This window comes from Monodon monoceros, unplaced genomic scaffold, assembly GCF_005190385.1.
Source record: "Monodon monoceros isolate NGI ecotype Baffin Bay Population unplaced genomic scaffold, NGI_Narwhal_1 Super_Scaffold_5, whole genome shotgun sequence".
Classification (NCBI taxonomy): Eukaryota; Metazoa; Chordata; class Mammalia; order Artiodactyla; family Monodontidae; genus Monodon; species Monodon monoceros.
The window spans coordinates 65,096,690-65,116,020 of record NW_021703782.1 but is presented as its reverse complement, the minus strand read 5'-3'; the positions used below and the strand labels follow the sequence as shown (position 1 = coordinate 65,116,020).

The 19,331-nt window shown below is 36.5% G+C and overlaps 1 protein-coding gene across 33 annotated transcripts in view; it reads left to right on the top strand.

Annotated features, from left to right (window-relative positions):
- The window catches only part of TRPM3 (transient receptor potential cation channel subfamily M member 3), a 798,781-nt gene that overhangs the window by 540,939 nt on the left and 238,511 nt on the right, over positions 1 to 19,331 (top strand). For all 33 annotated transcript variants that reach the window (XM_029202614.1, XM_029202612.1, XM_029202616.1 and 30 more), the window contains exons 4-5: positions 11,191 to 11,404; positions 14,520 to 14,644. In XM_029202614.1, coding sequence (XP_029058447.1) covers positions 11,191 to 11,404; positions 14,520 to 14,644 — 339 coding nt within the window. The remainder of the gene's footprint in view (positions 1 to 11,190; positions 11,405 to 14,519; positions 14,645 to 19,331) is intronic.

Sequence of the window (19,331 nt, the reverse complement as noted above, 5' to 3'; positions counted from 1 at the left end):
GACTTTGATCACCAAAGACCCTTGAGGGATCAATGCAGTGGTTCTCTACTTGGAGGCTCACAGTAACCTGTAGGGCTACTGCCAATGCCCATGCCCAGGAGTCATTCCCAGAGAGTCTCCTTCATTGGTCTGATACAGAACCTGGACATCCAAAGTGTTTTATTTATTTATTTTATTTATTTATTTTTGGCTGCATTGGGTCTTTGTTGTTGTGCGCAGGTTTTCTCTAGTTGCGGTGAGCAGGGGCTACTGTTCTTTGCGGTGTGCGGGCTTCTCATTGCGGTGGCTTCTCTTGTTGCAGAGCACAGGCTCTAGGTGCACAGGCTTCAGTAGTTGTGGCCTGCGGCCTCAGTAGTTGTAGCTCACAGACTCTAGAGCACAGGCTCAGTAGTTGTGGCGCACAGGCTTAGTTGCTCCGCGGCACGTGGGATCTTCCCAGACCAGGGCTGGAACCTGTGTCCCCTGCATTGGCAGGCAGATGCTTAAGCACTGCACCACCAGGGAAGTCCCCAAAGTGTTTTAAAAGTTAGCCCGGTTAATCTACTGTTCAGCCAGGCTTAAAAAATACTGAATAATCCCAATCTCTCTATTTTATAGATGAGGCAACTCGAGCCCAGAGAGGTTAAATTATTTTCTGAGAGTCACCCAATTATTTGACAATGATAGTTCTCAAACTCAGGATCCTTAGCACTCTCCATCAGTTCTGTTTCTTGTCTGTCATGTATGCCTGGTGCAGCTTATAATAGATGTTTTGAAAGGAAGCTAATTACTATTATGTTTCTAACTCTTTATAAGGGTTTTGAAAACTTTCTAATAGAATTATAAAATCAGTAGTATTTGATGAGGTTAATTACACTCAAAAGCTGTGAACAGGAAGAGCTCTCTGTAAAATTATATCCTAGGTTAATGGAGCCATTTTCTGAGCCCTTCCCAGGACTCTGTGGTATTCTGTCCTCAGTTCTCAGACTTGACAAACCCCAGTGAGATAGCAGTGAAACCAGCGTCTGTCACACTTTACGGAGAAAGAAGTGACAGAACAGAGACATTCAGAGCTGACAGTAAGTGAAGGATTCTCTTTCCTCTCTCTTCTCTATACCAAGCCACATCTTACCAAAAAATTCATGCCCCCCAAATCCATTCCTGGGCTGTTAAACAACCTGGCAGTTCATGCAGATGCCTCATAAAAACCAGAACATGAGGACCAAGGAAGAAGGTACTAAGACACTAAAGCTCTGGTTTAGGCATTTTTCTTACTAGACTGGGTTCCAGGTAACTTTTAAAACTGACTGAGAGAGCAATACCAAAATGGCCCAACCACAGACATTGTTGGGTCTTTTCTCAAAGACTCTTCTTTATCTGGGCCTGAGTCTATTAAATTATTTAGAAAAGTAAGCAGTGCTGGACTTAATTAGACAGACTCTTATTTGCTTACTAATCATCTCTTCCAGTTAATGCTGAGCTGACTTAGAGACCAGGTAAGTATAACCTAATTAAGGACTTGTATTTAAACTTCTCAAGTCACCCACATAATTCTCTTTGGGTTTTCCCTTGCTGTTTACTCAGCTTATTAGATCAGGTTGAGCCCCTTATTACAGTTTTTGTATAATTTAGAGAATTATCCCTGTGCTTCATTTTCACAATTAGAGCTGTAACTGTTGAGTCAGCCGGGATGTAAGCCTTCTTCTCTGAGCATTACCAGAGAGTGTGTGAGAGGGAGTAGGTAAAACTGAGGAGATACTCAGGCGGGTGGGGAGACTGTCAGCTGCATGACATCTACAACCTTATACTCTTAAAATGCTTTAGGATTAAATCTGATTTTTTAAAAATTATCTTTCTTTGCATTATGCAGATTTGATCTGGGAATCACTGACTGACATGCACAAAATACATTAAATAAATCCCAGTTCACAAAACAAAATAGCTAATCACTGGACTATAGCTAACTAAGAAGCTTTATATAGCATGATATGGTTTTTGAGGGGTTTTGTAATTGCTCTGTTGCTTTCCAGTTGCCACCTTGAAATCTCTAGACCATTAGACTGGCAGTACCTTTGGAAAGCCTTTCTGAAGCTGGGAGTAAAACTAGAATGTATCAATATCACTTAAACTTCTGATCTCAGTCACAGACCTATAGGGAAGGAAGAACCGACATTCCTCAAGAAACTCACCTTGTCCTAGAAAATTTTATACAAAAGCAATTCTGGCAGAAAATTCACAGAGTACCCCTGCAACTAGGTCATATGCTCAGTGAAGTTTTATATTATTTCTAAACCTTTAGCTTTGGCTTATCAGCATCCATCACCTGGAAGCACCTGTTATCTAACATTGAAGAACCACAAAAACAATATAGAATAAATTACAATGGCATTTTCACTCCCAAAGTTTTGTGGGTCATCAAACTAGGAATCCAATAACAGTGACACCTTACATTTGCATTCCACATATTTTCTTTCTAGGGAAATTTTGCATACATTAAACCACCATAAGCATTAAACATTTGGTGCAAAACCAACGGCTCCATGGTCTTGGAAAGCTGATAATCAGCAAAATGGTCTCAGCAGTCTGATGCAACATATTCTCCTTGGCCACAACTTTAATTTAAAATACTCATTTAAAATGGGGCTACAGAGAATTAGAAAATGAAATGATGCTTGTCACAGATCTCAACAGAAAGGAAAATGGGACAAATTCCCACTACAGGCTTGGAAGAAAGGCATTGAAAATACTGTTAAAATAAATTTATCTATAGTAGTTCCGTTACTGAGAAAAAGTACTACTGAAATATACCAATTGGTTATTTCCCCAAATTAAAGATGGCTTCACAGTGAGAGTTAGAAAGATTTGTCATTTACCATTTCCTAGAGTGCAACCAGATTTATTGTTCTGTAAATATCTTCCCTTTTCATTTAAAAAGCTGGGCAAAATGATGTGAGTAAAAATTCAGGGCTGAAAATGTGACAGAGTAATTATCAGAGACAAATTGCTCCACAGCAAGTCAAGATCAGAATACCAAAGGAAGATTATTATTATTTTAAATTAAACAACCCCAGCCTATTCTAAGTAGTGATGGCTGCTTCTCCACTTTCCAGCCTTCACCTGCCCTGGGTGTTGTAAAGGGAAGGATACTGTCTGGTTTGTGACACCTCTCTACCAGTTTAATGCAGTGAGGCCATAGTAAAGTTGAGTTCTACTTTGACAAGTGAATAGTAACATTTCTAATGATGATGCAGGTTAGAGTGGCTTTAGAAAAAACTGCAGTGAAATCACCTGCTAAACAAAAATAAATTTAGCAACTGGAAAAAGCAAAAACTCAAGAGTTTTAGCTACCAAAGCCCTCTGCCATTCGAACAAAAGAAAAGCTCTAGTTTGCTCTTATAGTCTCACTTGCAAAATTTCATTTGTAAGTTTGTGGTTTGGAATTCAAAGTACGTGTTTTTGTGAAAATCATGCTTGTATGCATTGGCCTCCAAAGCACCTAAGAATAGATCAAATAGTACTATTTCAAGTAGAGCTAACTTCTGTTTTGTACAGTACATTCTTTAGATGCTCTTCTGAATCTCATTATCTCATCACACAGGCTTTCTGCTGCCAGCCAGGGGCACTAATGGTGGCAGTGCAGGCATGGGTAACTCATTTGAGCTCAATTTATTTCTAGAAATTAAAATTAAGGAGCTAAGGGCATGAGGGAGAAGGATAGGATAGGTAGCCAGACAGAGGTAACATTTTCCCTCTGGACAGGTACTTTTTATAACTTGCACCAGTCACTCCTCAGATAGCTCAGAGTTGAGAAACAAAGGACTACTTTGAAGGGGACATTAAAGAGCTAACGGCAAGTTATCTGGATCCTGTTGTATGCAGAAGTCATTTATAATGTGAGTGCTTGTAACTCTTATCCAATTTACATATACTGATTTTTCTGCCGTTCCAGGCATTTCCCAGAATTTAATCTTTAGTGTTCTGTGTGGTGGTCAGGATCACCCTTATTTTACAAGAGAGGGTCTCAAACTGATCAAATGACTTACAGTGCCAGTACTGTAACTGTTGCTAGAGTGTGATGCCACACGTGATTGGGAAACCTGTAAATAGGAGCACACATCACCACATCAGAGTACTGCCCAGGTAACAAAATTTAATATACACATTAGGAAGATTTCTTGTTATTTGTAAGGTGATCCCTTGGCAATTAATGAGCTCACAAGTGGACAGTCAAAATTGCTTATCTTGACAACCAGAATAGCTCCTAATTTCAAATCACATTGACCTTTGAGCAGGAATTGATTAATTGCTCTGGGTACAACCGTTTATGACCTTGAAGCTGCTGATTCAGCACCTGAGTTAACCGTTATATTACAAGCACTGGGAGAATTACTGAATAACCTGATTCTTATGGGTATAAGAATATAATTTAAAAATTGAGATCTCCAGGTAATCATAAAGTGTCATTTTATCCCTTAGTTTTAATTATCCTCTTATCCCTAAACTGTTTCCTTGAGCTGCTAAACAATAACATACAAAAAGTAACAAATTGATTCATTTAAATGCTTCCTTTTTTAAAAAATCTTTTATTCTCCAAGATAAGGAAAAAATAAATCTAAAATAATGGCCGACATTAAAGGAACAAGGACACCAGTATTTATGTTATTTATCAGTTTCTGGGTATCAGGGGTGGGCTGTCATGAATCATGTGTTCCTTTGTATAAGAATTAGTCCTGGTGAAAAAAAATTAGGTAGTTGAAATTGAGTAGCTTATCAGTGGCTGCACTTTCCTACTTCTCATGGCCTGAGTAATTTTCCATTATTTCCTCCATTCTTCTCTTTGATTTTTGTGTAAAATATTGAGTGTTCTTTCTTCCCTTGGACCCAGTGATAAACGCTAGACACACCACTTAGAATCTTTGGTCTGGGGAAGAGTTGTAATCCTTGCTACTCCTGTGGTCCCTGGGGAGCTAGTTAGAAATGCAAAACCTCAAGTCCCACCTCATACCTACTGAATCAGAACCTGCATTTTTGAGGTCCCCTGGGTGAGTTTTGCATGTTAAAGTTTGAGAAGCACAGCTCAACCTAGAGTTTTCAGTGTAACAGTAGCATTAATAATGGGTTAGGTGAGTGGTTAATTACTAGATAACTAATTCTGACTCCCAGTCACTCACCTTCCCTGGGTCTCAGTGTCATCTGTAAAGCAGAAGAACTGAAATAGAGTATTTCTAGTTCCCATGATTGCTAAGATATTTCTAAACTCCCTTTTATTTCTAAGATTGTAACTACATCATAGCCAGTACTGAAAGGCTTATCCAAAATCGTAGGTCAGACCAAACATGATCCCTCCACTCAAAGATCTTGCAAATAGGGAGATAAAACTGACACAAACAAGAAACAACAGGAAAAAAATATATATTAGACTGGGTTTGACTGAGAGTTATATTGAGTCAACATGAGCTTGCATTCCAAGGAGCAGTCAGTAAGAGCCTTTGAAAGACAAGAATGATTTATGTAGATGAAAGGGGAGGGACTGGGTTTTCTAGGACTTGGGGAATAACATTAGCCAAATACAGAGAGAAGCGGGGGAACGCCTCTTAAATGAGTAGGGTAAGGCCAAATTGTGGGGACCATGACAGGCAGAATGGGAGTTTATGTATGATGTAACTATTTGAATTGAGAAATAATATGATCAAAAAGGAATTGGGGAAAGAAATCTGCTTGTTGGTGTCTCATTGAGAACACAGGGTTAGAGGAACCAGTAGGACTGTTGCCACAACCCCAAATGACATTCTAATAAATAACATTCTTATTTATTCTTAAAATAACAACTGAAGCAATAGAAGGAAAGGCCTGGATGAGAGCACCATTTGAGAAATGGATCGTTAGGACTCGCAGACTGCTTGGTTGTAAGTGAAGGAAAAGGAGAAGTAAGGAGAGAGGAGGCATTTATGTTTTTGAGGTCAAGAGCAAGGACCTGGAGTCAGACAGACCTGGGGTGTGAATCCTGTCATCACCACTTAACAGCTGTTGAACTTACTGTTCTTTCCTGTCCCCCGTAAATGTGGATGCCACCAACCTCGTAATTGGGAGGAGTCCATGAAATGATGCATGTAAAGCACACAGTATGTATGTACCTGGAACACAAGGGATTTGATTGTAGGTTTGGGGTTTTTTCTCAGTAGTTAAGAAATTGAGAGTAGAGAGAAATATGTATAGAGAGCCTATGAGCAACATGACCTTACACAGGCCAGACACTGAATACCTCTGTTTGTTCGTCTGTAAGACAGAGAACCAGGGACAAGGTGATCTAAGGTCATTCATTCATTCCCCCACTGGAGCACTTATTAACTGAGTAACAAGTGTTTCGTGATCACCAGCAAGCTTTTCTTCATTTCCTAGCTAGGAAAAAGATGAAGCTAGTTCAAAAGGAATTTTAACATATTCACTAGATTCGTTGGTCACTTTCCAGTGAACTGCTTACATGATCAGTAAATTGGGTTCCTTACTGGTAAGTTGTAACTTTAAAAGCCCCAAAGGGAATTATTTACCAAGTGAGACTTATTCCTAAAAATGCATTAGGATTATTATTACTAATTACCATAAATAATTGAACTCCATAATATGTTATTTTTTAATATTCTTTCTTTCTTTATTTAATTTTATTTTGGCTGTGCCAGGTCTTAGTTGCGATGTGTGCAATATCTTCATTGCTAGCATGTGGGATCTTTAGTTGTGGCATGCGGGCTTCTTAGTTGTGGCATGTGAACTCTCAGTTGCAGCATGCATGTGGGATCTAGTTCCCCGACCAGGGATCAAACCCAGGCCCCCTGCATTGGGAGCGTGGAGTCTTACCCACTAGATCACAGGGAAGTCCCCATAATATGTTATTTAGCTAGGTTACACATACTAAAATTATTACACAATCTCTGTAGTGATTTAGTATGATTGCCATATCTCTTCACATTGAGTTAATTAGTAATGTATGTGTGTCTGTTCCCAGACACTACCTGTGGCTCAGAATCTCACATTATTTACCTGGCTAAATGAAACGTGCAGGTAGGATTGCTCAGTGAGGCATCTTGAAGTTCCAAAAGCCATAATCACACTACTTTTCTTGTTTTTCAAAACATTTTACTGTTCTCATGTAAGCCTTCTCTAATCATTGGGACTACAGCTTTACAGTTCTTCAGAAATTTTAGGAACCGCTATCTAGGCTTGCAAGGGGATTTTAGAAGGATTTTTTAATTTTAGAAGGATTTTTATACTTTAGATGTTTTTCTATATTTAGAAGTGTAATTTATATCTCACCTTAGAAGAATATGGATTCTTATTTAGTTGGGGTTTTTTGAAGGAATAAGAAAGTGATACTGAAATAAAGTTACTGAATAATTTGAGAAGCAGTTTCTTAGCATCTTCCACAATGAACATTCTTGGTTTGTATAGTTTGGAAGCCTTGTGAGTCTCAGTTCTAGTTTATTTTACTAAATATCCCTTTCTAGAATTATTCAAAATGGTATAAATTTAATCTAGTAAAGCTACCAAATTTTAACTACTTAAGTAGCATAAGTTCAGTGTAGGGGCACAGAAAACACTTTATTCTTTTATTTTATAGCGTTCATTATATAGATAGCTTTCTTATAAACAGTCACTCAATGAGATAATAAATATAACAATAGATAATTTTAAAAGCTTTTATTTAAGAAACCTTGTGTTTGCTTCTACCACTGCAGTACCCTTTCTCTAGCCCCAAGGCTGGACAATAAATTGTCATCTCCTGCATAACCTTTTTTATTTATACATCCGAAAGCATATGTTTGTATGATTACATGCAAGTCTATTCTTTTTGTGGTTATGCAACTTCAACATTAATACTTCACAAATTCCAAAAAAAGCACATGTTGTTGTTGAAGATTTCTGCTGATATCTGAAAGTTCTTGCCCTCTACATGAGAGTTTGTGTACAAAATATGCGGTTTCCCACATTGTAAACTTTAGTTAAATTCTATTGATATAAGTAATATAATTCTTTTTTTTAACATCTTTATTGGAGTATAATTGCTTTAAAATGGTGTCTTAGTTTCTGCTGTATAACAGAGTGAATCAGCTGTATGTATACAGATATCCCCATATCCCCTCCCTCTTGCACCTCCCTCCCACCCTCCCTATCCCACCCCTCTAGGTGGTCACAAAGCACCGAGCTGATCTCCCTGTGCTATGCAACTGCTTCCCACTAGTTATTATATCACTTACTTTATACACTACCAAATGTAAAATAAGTGATATAATTCTTTTGATATAATGTACTTAGCTAAAATTGCCAACCTTTACTCTTTCCATTCTGGAATTGATTTTTGCTGAGTAGATTAAATCAATATAGAACCAGCTTGTTAGATTCTAACACTTCTTTGGATTTCTAGTATATATATATGAGAAACGTTAGCTCTTGTATTTCTTGATTATGCAGCTTAATTTATCAAGCTACTTTGATATTTTGTATGTTTGTGCCTCACATTTCTGCTAAATATATTTAAAATATACTTTAACAAAAGAATTGACATATAATTTTTAAGGTTTTTGCAACAGTGGGGTCTCCCCGATCCAAAAAATATTACAATAAATTGTCATCTCCTGCATAACCTTTTTTATTTATACATCCAAAAGCATATGTTTGTATGATTACATGCAAGTCTGTTCTTTTTGTGGTTATGTAACTTCAACATTAATACTTCACAAATTCCAAAATTAAAACTTTTCTCTCTCACATAATATATAGACTTTAGAATGCTTTGACTCTAATTACTACTCCCTAATTTATATGCTATATTATCCAGTGCTTTAGTTCTATCCCTTTCCACCATATATTAGACACTATTATCATTTTATATTTTACAACCAGTGCTTTTTAAGATTTACCCTGTATGTGCTAATATCTTTGTTTACCATTCTTTCTTGTATCTCAGATCATCCATCTGGGATCATGTAACTTCTGCCTGCTACATATATCTTAAAATTTCCTTCAGTGAAGTCTGCTAGAAGTAAATTCTCAGTTTTGGTAGTCTAAAAATGTCTATAATGTGCTCTCATTTTGGAAAGATATTTTTGCTGAATTCTACACTGACAGATAATTTCTCTTTGCAAATTGAAGACACTGTTCTGGCATCCGTTGTTGCTGTTGAAAGTAAGCCATCAGTCTAATGACTGTTTCTTTGTAGGTAATCTGTCTTTTTTTCTAGCTCCTTTTGAAGGCTTTTCCCCCTACCCTTTGGTGTTCTCTATGAGGTATCTGTGCGTGGGGTTTCTTTTTATTTATCTTGCTTGGGATTCATTGAGCTTCTTGAATCTGAGAATTAGTAATTCTGAGAAATTCCCAACCAATATCTCTTCAAGTATTGCCTCTTCCACATTATCTCTTTTATTTCTATCTAGAATTCTGATTACGTCTTCTAAAATTCTCAAATTTTCTTCTATGTTTTCAATTCCTCTATTTTTCTAGGCTGCATCTGGCTTATTTCTCTGGATCTATAGTTAACATGTCTGATCTGTAGTTTCATTTATCCCCTGTATTTTTCATTTAAATTGTTATATTTTAATTTCTAGAAGTTCTCTTTTTTACTCTTTTTCAAATGTATGTGATCATTTTTTATCATCACTTGTTCTTTATTCATATGTTCAGTTTTCTCATTTATGTTTTTTAACATAGTAAATGTAGCTATTTCATATTCTCTCTCTGAACATTTCAGTATCTTTGAGGATCTTATTCTGCTATCCGTTGTCTTTTGGTTCTCATTCATGTTGCTTTACTTCCTTTTGCAATTTGTGATTTTATTTTTTTACAATGAAATGCTTATTTTCCCATGGGAATTATTTGAGACCTGGATTGATGATGTATTCCTCCACAGAGAATTTGCATTTACTTCTGAGAGTTATCTGGAGCCATTACCCCACCAGCACCATCTTATATTAAATACTCTGATGTTTCTCAGACCACACTGAGAGTGTGAATGTGGACCAGAACCTGTATGAGGACCCACTTTTGTTTATAAATAACCAGAGGAGAATTTTTTTTTCCCATCTGCTGAGAGTCAAGGTTGAGGCAGGCAAGTTTCCTTGCTCTATTCTTCTGACCATCAGCCTTATTTATTTTTCTTCCTTACACTTGAGAGTGGAGCCCTTTGAAGTATCCCAGCTTTATGTGGGGTCTCTCCTTAGGCACCTAGGCACCCCCATACTGCATTAAGTTACCAAAGCAGATGCTCATGGTCTTCCAGGATTCAGGAGAAAGCCTCAAGGCCAAAGCTTGCTTTGGTATTTCCTTAGCTCCTGAGATTCCAGCTTCTACTTTGTTTAGGTATCTGAATATTCTCTCTTTTCATGCCAGCTCAGCAATACATTTCAAAAGGCTTTCAGGTGCATTTGCCCAATATTCCAGTTGTTTCCAGCTAGAAATGGAGTATTTATATAATTAAAGACCTAAATGAGTATGTGTGTATATATATATAGTTATATAGATGTTTATCATTATGTGTATTTATAGCATTTTATTTATATATACTTATCATAACTTTATTTCCAGTTGCATCTGGTAATACCTTGGTATCTGCTATGCACTTCAATTTTTTTCAACTCTTCTACAAAAATAATTGGAATGACTTCTGTCACTTTTCTTTGAAAGATAAAGAAAACATTTGGTATGCAGTTATTTTTAGATTTAAATAAATATAATCAGCTGTTACCATATTTTAAAATTCTTGTTACATTATGTAGAACTGTAGAATTTTTCAAAACCTCTCAAAATAGTAGGGTCACAGAAACAGTCATATCTAGGTCCAGTTGGTATAGAGGGATTACTTATATTGAAAATGTTGGCAACATTTGAACTGTTGCACAAATTTTAAGGTTGGTAAAATATAAATACGATTTCCTTTGAGCAAAGAACCCATCCCAGGGAAAGTTGTGTTTACACTGCATTTTAGAAAGTTAAATAATTTAAAAATTTGTAGTCATTCAGAATTTCAAGACAACCTTTTAAAATGGTGAATCCCTTTGTCTAGAAGGCTCTTTTGGTAAAGCAATTGATTTGCCCCTTTTAAAAAATCTAGTTTTTATAAGACGTTTTCTTCAAGTAACTATACATATCATTGCAATCAGTAAAGATAAGCAGCCACAGTCAGCCCTGCCCTGTCTCCCTAATCAATGGTCGTCCTTCTTCTAGTACGTACGAGTATCTTTCGATACAAAACCTGATCTCCTCCTACACCTGATGACCAAGGAATGGCAGTTGGAGCTTCCCAAGCTTCTCATCTCAGTTCATGGGGGCCTACAGAACTTTGAACTCCAGCCAAAACTCAAGCAAGTCTTTGGGAAAGGTCTCATCAAAGCAGCCATGACAACTGGAGCATGGATATTCACTGGAGGTGTTAACACAGGTAATTGGAAGTGGGACAGAGAAGGACAACATAAGGCCACGAGAGTGTTGTGACTAAGGTCATTTTCTCCTGAGGTTAAATATATTTACATTCCCCCACCTCAGCCCCTACACCTGTGTGTCCACACCTGCTGGTTATTGCTCCTTTCACTGAGTCTCTCTCCTTCCTCTACCTAAATGATAACTGTACTGTCATTTCTCAACCAAGAAGAATTATTTACACTTAAGAAACAAATTGGGATATTTAATACTCGACTACAGAATTTATAAACACGACTAGTGGAATTTCACAGAATATTTTCAATACCTCATTTTGCCAAATAGGCATCCAGTAATTTTTTAAGGAATAACTTTTGCTCTAAATTGGAGACTCTGTTCTTTAAGTGATTTTAAGTTTGATGCAAATAGCTTTAGAGTTTGCAGAATGCCCTTTCCATCTGGGGTGACAGCAAAGTCTGGAGTAACACGTGTTTATTATTTAAAGTATTTCATTGAATCAACTCTGCACCAACAGAAGACACACCCCACTCTGAACTCCGAGCAGTTTTTTCTACCTGCCAAATGAGTTTCTATATTGTGATCCAGGCAGGCTGTCAAATCAATTCTTACAAACCCACTTAGAGTTAAGTGCTTATCTGCAGAACATTAGGAATGTGCAGCAGATAATGGAATGGATGCCGTAAATGTTTTGATGTATTTCCCCAGCCTGAGTCAGAAGAGCCAATTGGAAGAGACAGGTAATGCTGCAGTAAATTAATTCAGACTTGTTTCAAGACTCAAAGTCTGCGCATGTGGACACATTTGAAGTTAGTGGGACATGCTGAACATAACCCTGGACCAACTAGTTTTAAATAAAATGTATCTCAATGTTGTTTATTCATTTGTTTGTAGTTTAGATGATGTCTGAGTGAGACCTGCACTCAGAATTCTCCTCCATACCTAGAAGTTGTGAACATTCAGCTCACAACAATATAGGTTCATTTACACAGCGAAATCTGCATATTGGCCGTGCCCATCGTTGTCATGTGAAACCCTGACTCAGTCTGTATAGTGACATGATCTTAGAATGACCTGCTCAGCCGGCTCTTTACTGTTTACTTTGTGATGATCGAATATCTACAGAGCAGTTTTCTTTCGTGGCTGTTCAGGCTTTAAGCTCCAACTTTCACTCACAGTTTAACAGGCATCATTCGCCTATAATTATTCAGTCTTTTGCTTTCCTGGCATAACCTGCATCTCCTGTGGAGATCAACTCAAAGGTTTCTAAAAGAAATGCTTACCAATCTTCTGTTTGGGGGAACTTGGAACATTGTTTATTGTTTTTCTTCTTTTGTGAAATGCATCCAATATCAAAAGAAGAATTAACAGCGTAAATGTTGTAAACCAAAGAGTTCACCTCTGCCTCTCTCCAGGCATAGTGTTCAATCCAACACTCAAAGTGTGTTCGATTGAACACTCAGCTTGGGTAAAAGGTGAAGGCGGAATTGTGGCAGATGGAGGGAGGGGCTACCATGAAGTTAACCTTCTTGTCCAGGACTGGACCCCAAATGAGTTTTGCATATAAATAGGAAAAAACTTAACACTAATATTCACACCTTTACTCTTGTATTTGGTTTTCTTTATCAGTACTTTCTCATAGAAGATCCATAGATGAGATAGTAAGTGAAATTGATATGCTTCCCAATGCTCCCAGCACAGCTCAGCATGGATTAGTGGCTATTTACACTACTCTGTTATTTGATTTTTTTTAAAGGAGGCTCTTTCTGTTTGATCTTATGAATATTTCAGAATTGAGTTGTTCACACATGTCTGTTGTCTCCTGTGATTAAATTGCCTGGTGTGTTTTGTGTGCTTAGTTAGTTCAGTGGTGCCCAGTTCCTGAGCCCTCGCTCTGTGCTGGCACCTGAAGAGAGTAAGACGCTGATCTCCAACCTTCCCCTAAATGAGTTTACTCTGAGCAGAGACATCCTCACATGTGATTATGAACCAAAGAAGAATATGTTCAGTGACATACTGAACTATTCAAAATATACAAACTGCAACCCTGTTCAAATGGAGAAGAAATCAAATCCAACTCAGCTTTCATATAGGAGATGGAACTAGGTGTGAGATTTTCCTTGAAGAATGGGTGGAATTTTCCTTAAAGTATAAATGGAAGCATCTTTTCTTAGAGAATGTATTTTATATCTTCTATAAAAATGATCACTTGAGAGAGAAGTTAAAAGATTAGAAATTATATCTTATTTAAATGGTTTATTAAAAGATAAAAGGTAGTTCCCTACCATCTTGTAAACTGAATTTTCTCACTCTTAACTATGGTGAGGAAAGGCGTGGTGATGGGAAGGCCATCATGACAGAAGAGGAAAATAATTAGAATGATGTCTAAAAAGGTGTATTTATGTATTTTTAACATATATTTTCCACAGAATATGTCAACATTTTCTTTACAAGCAGGGTCTCCACATTATGTGTCCATAAATAAGAAGTTGAAATCAAGATTAACAAAATCTGAGCTAAGTAATTACTCTATTTGCTGACCCTAACTCATACACAAACTGTGGTATAGATTTAATATAATATTATTTATGATGCTTTTTATAGGATATTGTCATGGTATTAGTACTTAGTCATAGTAACACATCATTATACTTATAATACAAGAAAAGATTCTCTAAGTTTGAAGTATCATATTTATTCTTTTTTTATAAATGAAGTTTTATTATTATTTTGGCCATGCGGCTTGCAGGATCTTAGTTCCCTGACCAGGGATCGAACCCATGGCCCTTGCAGTGGAAGTGCAGAGTCCTAACCACTGGACCACCAGGGAAGTCCCTGTATTTATTCTTTTTATAGATATTGTATACATCTTTTTTTTCATATGAGATAGAATAAGAAATGTATTACTAGAGTTCATATACAAGTCCAGCAAATGTATCTGGCATTAGAGCTGCAAGTTTATGTTCTCTCCTGTACACGTGTAGTTCGTGTAGAAATGTGTCAAAACTTTATATTCAGTGCATTTAATCTTAGGAAAAACAGTTACCACAATTTCCTTTAGATCAATGGAAAGTAATTGCTTTAAAAGGCAAGAGTAATACTTCTCTTTTTCCTCTTAGGTGTTATTCGTCATGTTGGAGATGCCTTGAAGGATCATGCATCTAAGTCTCGAGGGAAGATATGTACCATAGGTATCGCCCCTTGGGGAATTGTGGAAAACCAGGAGGACCTGATTGGAAGAGATGTAAGTCCTGGGAGCTCCCTGTATGTGACTTCTCATAGAGGTGATATCAAAAGAGTAAAATAAAATTAGAATTCAAACTATGCATACTGGATTACTCTGTCAGTCCACACCTCCCAAAATGAAACTGATGTTAGGAATAGTTATGGGAGACTATTTATTTTCCAGAATCTATCTATGTGAACTCCGTGTCAGTTCTTAGGATTAGGAAAGGTCCTAAGTAAGACTTATCAACTACCCTCTTGGTTTGAATCAAGCAATGGTCTTTTATCACCCATCAGATTTTGTAAGTGCTCTTGGCACAGTTATGTGAAGATTAATTAACAGCATGAATTCATTGACTGATACATAAAATGAGGACTTTCCTCACCCCAGGTCTCCAGCTTCTTTATTTGAGTGCCCTTCACCTAGGACAGGAGGCTACAGAGGGAGATTCTTTCCATTCAAACTTGTGGCTTCCCTGGTTGGCCTTTCTTTTGCTAAATGCTTGGGTGAGGAGTGGCACAGTTGGGATCTTTATTTCCTGCTCTGGAGCTACTCATAAGCCCTTGACCAAACTCAGCAGGTCGTTAACCTCTCTTTCCTGTTCTGATGTCAGGAGCCACACACTGACCAATCAATCAACAGTTTTGCCAGAGAGAATTTGGTCCTATTTTTTCTGAGTAACTGTCTTATTTCCAGGGTCTCTTTTTCGTTTGTTTAAAACCACAAACAGGTCATTCCCCACCTACCTTCTAGGGTTTTTCTCTCCTACTAACAACCAGACTTTTTCCCCTATGTAATACTTTCCAAAATTCCACTGGTATGAGTTAGACTATGTACACAGATTGCCATGCATTATTTATTTCTTTTGTCCCCAGTAATTTTAGCAATTAATTATTTATCAATGCTTCTCTATATCAGATCAATACAATCCTCCATTCCCAATCAAGGCCTGCCATAGAGTAATAAATGTGCTTTGCAGTTCTCTCTAAGTAACATGAAGTCTGTCTGAGTCAAAAAAAAAAAAAAAAAAAAAAAAATTTTTTTTTTAATCAAACTGGTCCTAAACTGCTTCTTCGTGTTGCAGTATAATGAAACCATCTTATTTCAGTGCAACACAGTATGTGCAATTTTTAAAAATGCAATGCAAAATACTTTGAATTTAAAAATCAAAGATCATGAAATGGAAGCAGTAAATAAACACTCTTTGAATCCTTCAGAACTTTATTTAAGTGATAAATAACTTTATTTTAAGTGATAAGAAATGTCCATATCTATGCTGCCAAATTACATGTAGAAACACGAATTTATCCAGAATATGTAGAATAAGGAATGAGATAGTTTTATCAGTGTAATATTCTCTTAACTAAAATGTACTTGCTGTTTTGTATCATATAAAAATTGAATATCTCAAGCAGCAATTCCCAAAGTGTTACGTTGGCAGAACCGACTGGAAAAGTAATACTAATTTTTTCAAAGTATCTGGGACTAGTCTTTGATGGAACGTATTTGGGTTAATATTTGCCTTAGATTCCAAGTTGGCTTTTAAGTATATATCAGTTGCGAACTAGAACAAATACAGTTCTTAAAGAATTAGAATATGCTAAAATGCCCCCTAATACCAAGAGCATCTAATAGTTCATTTTATTAACAAATGAATTAACTATTTAAAATGTCATGATGATTCAGAAGTCATTTTTAAATGTTCATAGTTTCAGCATCTCTCTTGTAAACCTGAGTTGTTATTATTCAATTTTGTGGGGGGGAAACCGTTTTGGAACTTTCTCATGCAGATGAACTATGAATAAATGAAGGCTGATTATTTCTTTATTCAAGATAGAGTAACCATATAATTACCTCAGTTGCCTAATCATTTGCAGAGAATGCTGGCCTACTGCCTTTCTGTGTCATTTTGTTTGTCTTCTATTTCTGTATGATTGTGGAAAGACAATACTTATATTGTATTTACTTGCCTTGCTGGGTTGGGTGAATCACCCCTAATTCATTTTCCTCCAATTCTAGCTTTTTTTCTCTGCTTTCACCTCCTCATGTGCTCCTCTTTTTCATTCTTCTTTTCTTTCTCCCTGTATTTCTTACCTGTTCTATGCCAATAGGAACTTACATATGCCTGTGCCAACGGGACTTACTTACATTGTCTGACTTCAAAACTAGTCTTGATCCCAGTTCAGGGAGCAGAAAAAGCCACTTATAAGTTCAATAAAATGTGCACATTCATTGTCCCTGCTCACAGGGGTCTAATAAAGGCAAGCCATGGCTCACAAAGATCCAAGTGAACTTGTGGAGAGACCGAGAAGAGGAAGTAAAATTGGCAGGTTGTAGAGAGCACAGGAAAAACAATCGTATTTTCATTTTTTAGTAAATCTTTGACCAAGATCTATTGAATTTCAACCACTCTGGCATGCTTTTCCCCCAAAATTGGGAAACCACAATACACATAGGACTTCTCAGGCTCTTATATAATAAGAGTTTGTTTTTCAAGTTGTAAATTATTTGGAGCAAAAGTGCTGTTTTTTGTGAGGTTTTTTTAATTTAATTTAATTTTTTTAATCTGTGTACTGACCTATTTAGGTGATTCACTTTCCAATCGTGATTTTCTCTTTCCTATAGATTCTTTCCTCTTTTCTATTTATTTATTTATTTATTTAGCTGCACCACGAGGCTTGTGGGATCTCAGTTCTCTGCCCAGGGCTTGAACCCAGGCCCTCGGCAGTGAAAGCAAAGAGTCCTAACCACTGGACTGCCAGGGAATTCCCAAAAGTGCTGTTTTTGATATACAGGATTTATGACATAGTTTGAGGGACATTTAAATATGTGTTTATTATTCTAATGTATAATTTAAATGATAGTTTAAAAGGAATATGATGTTAGGCTGTCATAAAAAGAAATATTTGAATGAAGTATGTAGTCACTGGTAAAAATCTCCCTAAAATTCATTAAAACAGAAGTGTTGTCTGGTAAGCTTCTTAAGTAGTTACAATAATTTCCATAGCTAGCTTGATTTAATACCTTCTATCCTTTTTCTTCCATTTTATATAAACAAACACACATGTAATAAACATCAAAAAGGAAACCTTATAGGATCAGACATCAGGTAGCAGAGAAAAACAACCAACATATTATTAAAAATCCTGACCACTTCAGAATTCTATCAAAATGCAATCATTTGAAAAAATAGGATTGTTGCATTTTTGGTCAAGTCTGTGTCTATGTTCCAGAAGAAGATTGAAGTGGCACAAAGTAAATGTCAAGGGAAATCCAGGAAATTTACTTGAAATAAATAAAAAAATAAAGATAAAAGAAAGGCTCTATATCTTATGCCAGAATTTTATTACAGTAGATTTATATCCAAACCAATAGAAAATATAGATCATTTTATTTCTGTGGGGCTGGCTCTCAGATGAGCACTTTTAGAAGCTGAAAATTCAAGTACTACTAGAGTTATTTTATTGATAGAAGTAGTAGACATCACAGTTGCTATTCATCTTAGAATTTGAATATACCTTTGGAATGACACCATAAAGGCAAATACTAGCCCTAAAAATAAAGAAGAAAGATTAATTTGTCCTAGGGTGTGCTTCTAGATATTCTGAAAAATGTACTTCCCTTCAAGTCTGATCTCTTAACTAGACTTTAAAGATATAAGGCATGTATCTTTGGATTCTGAGTTCAACTTAGAGCCACACACATAGTAGGTACTCAGTAAATATTGAGGAGATGGATTGACCATGATGAAATTCAGGCTTCAGGGAAAATAAACATTATGGAAAAAATATAATGATAAATTATATCTGGTTCACAGCTTTACCACAACTTAATCTCTACTTGTATTACAGAGCTTGATCATACTATAGTAACTATAGTCGAGGGATTTTTTAACCAAGTATCTGAATATAAAACTATTTTCTTATGTAGCAGCTCAAGTTGGGAGGTGGATGGTGAAGCCTCTACACGTTGGGGATGGAGACAAAGAAATGTGGAATGAGAAGAGGCTCTTCTGTAACCCCTTTGAAAGATGCATGATCCTCCCAACTCAGTGATAGAACTAGCCTTGATTCTTTAAATTTAAATACCTTCAACTCTGTTTAACCAAATCTTTCAATTAATAGATAAAAACAACAGACTTTGGTGAAGAATAATGCTATGAATACTGAGATAGTAACAATCTTTTGCCCTGCCATTAGACCTGAAAACGAATATTGTTCAGCTCTTAAGGTTAACTCCACCTCTGTGATGTCTCCATATTATTCCTACTGCTCTTCTCTTCTATGGCAACCCGTAATCCTGTACTTCCATCAAACTAAGCTCAAGGCTCCCTTCCACCAAGACAGCTTCCCTGACTTCACCCACAATATCATATGCCTGATGGTAGTTCTCCCACAACTGTCTTTTTCCCCAACTTAATTAAAAACTCCTCAAAAATAGGGATTAAATTGTTTTCTTTGTTTGATGGTAACCACTAACATAATACTTTGCATGAACATAAGGCCTTGACATGTCGCTTAAACTCTATAAGATTTGATTTCTTCATCTCTAAGTTGGCTATGAAACATTTGCTCTATTTTATACAACTTCGATGAGCATAATCATAATAGGAATTGTAATTTATTGAGCTCATATTTGAGGAAGCTCTCTGTGATTGTATATATTAGCCTGCTGAGATATGTTTTATTCCATAAAAAAAAAAAAA